Here is a 5,344-nt window from a genome sequence, read left to right on the forward strand (position 1 = left end):
AATTGGCGTCTCTTGACTCGAGCATTATAGTATCGAGCCACTCTTTATTGGTATGATGTGGTCTGAATGTAGGCCAAATTATGAATTTCTTCTACCAAGTCAATATTAGTCTATAGGTCATCTTCATTGGTCTCCTCGTCATTTGTCTCGAAACGTAAGGTCGGCCCTTCAATTTCAATTGGAATCACAACTTCAATTCCATATGTCAAGTTTAAAGGTGTTTCACCGTTCATCGTCTTAATAGTGGTTCGATAGGCCCATAGGACACTAGGCAGCTCGTTCATCGTCTTAAAGGTGTTTCGCACACCAGTTTTAGAATTTAATGTCAAATTGCTTACCATCGTTCAAGATTAGTACTTTAGGTAGCCCAGATCTATAGGTGATGCTTCTCCAAAAAAATATTCTTCACATTCCGAGCAGTGATAGATACCAGTGGCTCGGCCTCCACCCATTCTGTGAAATAGTCAACGGTCATGACTATGAACTTCCTCTGCCCAGTCGTAGGTAGAAAGTAGACCTGTTCATGGGCCGGGTGGTCGGACGGGCCAGCCCGACCCCCAGACGGGCTTGAACAGGCTTTTTGGCCCGCGAGCTTAACCTCGGGCCAAAAAGCCCAGCCCGCATAAAATTCGAACCGGGCTCGGGCTTTGCCAAAATAGCCCGGCCCGAGCCCAGCCCAGCCCAACCTATAGTTAAACCTAAGTAAAAACCCTATGTGATGTCCATTTGAATAAACTTTTTGATTTGAGAAGGTTGTTGATTCACTTGAAGGCCCATTGTTCATTTAAATAGGGGAAAAAAACATCTGAATTAAAATAGATAATGTCTATTTGAATAGGAAAAAATTCGAATTTCTTTTAGTAGGTCGGGCTTCGGGATCGGGCTTGGGCTTCGGGCTTTTTATCAGGGCCGGGCTCGGGCCCAAGTTGTAGGCCCGTTGGTCGGGTCGGGCTCGAGCTCGGGCTCGGGCCAAACATTTTTCTGTTAATAAAGAGTCAAAGTTCGGCCCAGCCCAGGAACAGGTTTAGAGGAAAGGGACCAAGTATGTTGATCTCCCATTGTGTGAAAGGCCATGAACTAGTAAGATATTTCAGGTCAGTTGTGGGTTGAGGTAGGATGTTGGTGTGTCGTTGACACTTGTTGCATTTCTGCATTAGTTTGGTAGCATCTGCTTTCAATGTAGGCCAATAGTTGCCTTATAATAGTGCCTTTTGAGCGAGGCCCTACCCCCAAAGTGTCTTCCACAAAGACGTTTATGAATCTCCTATAGCACTTAGTCCGCTTCAGCTTGGCATAAGCAGCATAGGTAAGGGAGCATGAATGATCTACTGTCAGCATAGGGATGACATCTTCTGTCAAGGGAAGTGAGATATTATCATTCCTTTCAAAACTGATGAAGCCGAAGTATGTTATTCTTTTGTGGGTGTCTTGAGACAGGATGAGCTGGTGGGTGCGCTTCTGCAATCCTCTCTCAATGTTGCTGGAGGACAAATCTCCCACACTCTAAAAAAAAAATAACTCACCTTTTGATCTTTTCCTCATGGCCGTTTGTGCGGAGCTGTTATGTCCTTCCAGTACTGGGTTTGTCCTTATTTGGAAGCTTTAGGCAATCTGATCTGGAGTAAGGGTGTAAGCTCTGGGCTGCCATTAGCATCTCAGACCTAAATTTATTCATTTAAATTACATTTGGCTTGATTTACTTCAAAATTCCTACAGTGCCTCAGACCAGGAACATCACATTTACAGCCATAATCTGATCATCTTGATCCCCAGAAGATTCTGGATCTGAGTTTGTGAAGTCAGAAAAGAATAAGATTGCAATTTGTGAAGTCAGAAAAAAATAAGATTGAATTCAGAATTTATACTGAATTTATATTCTTTTTTAATGTAAATAAATTCTGATTTATATTGATTATTGAATTCAGAATTTATACTGAATTTATATTCTTTTTTAATGTAAATAAATTCTGATTTATATTGATTATTGAATTCAGAATTTATACTGACTTTATATTCTTTTTTAATGTAAATAAATTCTGATTTATATTGATTATTGAATTCAGAATTTATATTGGATAATCAGCAATTGTTTTTTTTTTGCAGATTCAGAAATTATATTCTTTTTTAATGTAAAAAATTTGTAGAAATTTCTTTTAGTTTTTTATTTAATATATGCTTGTCTTATTGATAAAATTAGAATTCATTATGCAGGTTATTTCATATTTAATAATTACTATCATGTCAATGACAAGTGAAAATGCGGCTGCTGGAGTAGATATAGTTGATGATGATTATCAAGAGTTTGATCAGACTTCCACTAAGAAAAGATTGACATCTAAGGTGTGGGAAGAAATGGAAAAGATTAATTCGGAGAAGGCACGATGTAAGCACTGCATGAAAATATTACAAGGTAAGTCAAGTAAGGGAACTACTCACTTGAAGCGTCATTTAGAGTGTTGCCCTAGACGTAGAATTCAGGATATTAGACAATACAAAGTAACTACTCAATCAAACACTGATGGGAGTACTTCTTTGAAAAACTACAAGTTTGATCAACAAGAGTCTCGTAGGGCATTATCAGTTTTTCTTGTATGTGGAAAACACCCTTTTACTACTGTTGAAGAACCTGGTTTTAGATTCTTTATTCAATCTATAAATCCTGAATTTAAAAATGTGAGTAGGCATACTGCTAAAAGAGATATCATGTCTAGTCATGTGAAAGAGAGAGAGGGTGTGAAAAGTGATTTGTCTAATACACTTGGTCGGATTTGTTTAACTTCCGATAATTGGAGATCTGAGCACACTGATGATGAATTCAAGTGTATAACTGCTCATTGGATTGACAACAATTGGAAGTTACAGAAAAGAATTATTCGCTTTAAAGCTTTGGCACCTCCTTTTGATGGATTGTCTTTAGCAGATGAGGTGGCCATGTGCTTAAGCGAATCGAATATTGATCAGAAAATTTTTAGCATCACATTAGATAATGCTAGTTATAATGATGTGATGGCTAACTCTTTGAAATTGAGATCTTCAATACATAAATCTTTGGTGTGTGGTGGTGATTTTTTCAAAGTTCGTTGTTGTAGCCATATTTTGAATCTTATTGTGCAAGCTGATTTGAATATTGTTGATGATGTTGTTTGTAAGATTCGGGATGGTGTGAAAAATATAAAGAAATCAGCTGCCCGAAAGCATAGATTTTATGAACTTGCTGAAAAAAGTTTTCACTTAAACACAACTAGAAGATTGAGGTTAGATATGTGTGTGAGATGGAATTCAACTTATTTGATGCTTGAACATGCCATTTATTATAAGCAAGTCTTACAACATTGGGGGCAAAGGGATAATATTTTTAAAATGTTTATGCTTTCGGAAGGAGAACGGGGAAAAGTGGGTAAGCTTCACAAGTTCTTAAAGGTTTTTTATGATGTTATTTGCATGTTTTCTGCCACTAAGTACCCTACTTCAAACATTTACTTCAAGGGAGTGTGGATGATTCATAGACATTTGATGTTAGTGAGTAACGAACCTCAAAATTTTATGGCTGACATGGTTAGAAAAATGAAGGATAAATTCGATAAATATTGGGCTGAATATAGTATGATTTTGTCTTGTGCTACTGTGTTGGATCCTCGTTGCAAGATTAGGTTAGTGGAGTATTGTTTTGATAAACTTTATGGGGATGAAGCTGAGGAGCATGTTAATGCTATAACTAAAACTCTCCATGATTTGTTTAATGAATACAAAGAAAACTTTTCCTCCACCTCCTTTATTGGATCTTCTAGTCAATTTGACATGAGTGAGAGAAATGATGATGGTGATGGGTTTGAGGATTATGAGCAATTTTTGAATTCAAAAAGAAAGATTCAAAGTGAAAAAACTCAGTTACACTTTTATTTGGAGGAACAAAACCTTGATATCAAAGCAGATGTTGATGTTTTGGAGTATTGGAATAAGAGTTCTCTTAGGTATCCTGAATTGGCATCAATGGCTCGAGATATTTTGGCTATTCCTATTTCCACAGTTGCATCTGAATCTGCATTTAGCATTGGAAAGAAGGTGATCAATCCTTGGAGAAGTTCACTTAAGTCCAAGACAATTCAAGCTTTGGTTTGTCTTGAAGATTGGCTTCGTGCACAAGGCCTTGTATTAGGTAATTTTTTTATTTATTGTTTATTAAAATATATGATTCATTGAATTTTTTCTAATAGATTTACCAATTGTATGCAGGGGGATCAAGCTTGTTAGGGGCTTCTTCAGGTTCAAGCTTGTTAGAAGAGGATGGAGAATCAAATAGTAGTGATGATGATGATGAAAATATTGAACTTGATGATATGTTTTAGGTATTATAATAACATATATTTCCATTATTTATTTGTCATTTGACATGATAACAAATTACATATGTGACATGGGTACTGAATTTATCTCTTATTTTCTTTTGTAGGATGGCTTGGAACTTGGAAGTTGGAATGTTCAATTTTGTTGGTGAATTCAAGAATGAATGGAGATGGCTAGAAGCCTAGAACATGTTTTATTTGATATGGTCATATGGGCAATGAAGTCTTTTATTTTATTTTTTAGAATGGCTTGGAACTTGAGAGTTGGAATATTCCATCTTGTTGGTGAACTCAAGAATGGATGGAGAACATGTTTTATGGATTTTGTTTGTCTTATTCAGATTATTTTTTTATGACTTTGGAGGAACAGTTCTATGAATTTAGTTTTAGTTTGTGATGCTATTTGTAGGAATATGAACCTATATGATTTGCTCTTATGTGTTTTTCAGGTTTGCCTTGGTTGTATAGAAACAACCAAACAACAGGGAATATATTAAACAACCTTAAAGAAGGTTGTTGATTCACTTGATTGTAAAAAAAAAAAGAATGAAATTAAAATGGGTTATGTGATTTCCATTTGAATAAATTTTTTGATTTAAGAATGTAAAATAGTGTTTATTTAAATAGGGGAAAAAACATCTGAATTAAAATAGATAATGTAGGGAAAAATTTTAATTTCTTTTATTAGGTCGGGCTTCGGGCTCGGGCTTCAGGCTTTTTATCACGGCCGGGTTCGGGCCCAAGTTCTAGGCCCGTTGGTCGGGCCGGGCTCGGGCTCGGGCCTATTATTTTTTCGTTAATGAACACTAAAAGCCCGGCCCGAGCCCGGCCCGGCCCGGCCCATGAACAGGTCTAACCACCACCCCTTCCCTTGTAGTAATTGCTTCTAGTGCTATTGTTATTTATACATGAGATTCTACTTACCACCAATTGATGCATTACGAGCAAGTGCCTTGGCAAGATTTGCTAGAGTTAAGGTATCTAAGATAGGTGGATGCTGA

The 5,344-nt window shown here is 36.8% G+C and overlaps 1 protein-coding gene across 1 annotated transcript; it reads left to right on the forward strand.

The window, feature by feature from the left end:
• The first annotated feature begins 2,238 nt into the window (after positions 1-2,238).
• On the forward strand, positions 2,239-4,625 carry LOC148803213 (zinc finger BED domain-containing protein RICESLEEPER 2-like). Its single transcript, XM_088894577.1, has 3 exons — positions 2,239-4,156; positions 4,234-4,346; positions 4,451-4,625. The coding sequence occupies exons 1-2, from the start codon at positions 2,239-2,241 to the stop codon at positions 4,344-4,346; spliced, it is 2,031 nt and encodes a 676-aa protein (XP_088750703.1). The 3' UTR covers positions 4,451-4,625.
• The last annotated feature ends 719 nt before the right edge of the window (positions 4,626-5,344 follow it).

Source organism: Nelumbo nucifera, chromosome 1, assembly GCF_055504915.1.
Source record: "Nelumbo nucifera cultivar China Antique chromosome 1, China Antique-T2T, whole genome shotgun sequence".
Classification (NCBI taxonomy): domain Eukaryota; kingdom Viridiplantae; phylum Streptophyta; class Magnoliopsida; order Proteales; family Nelumbonaceae; genus Nelumbo; species Nelumbo nucifera.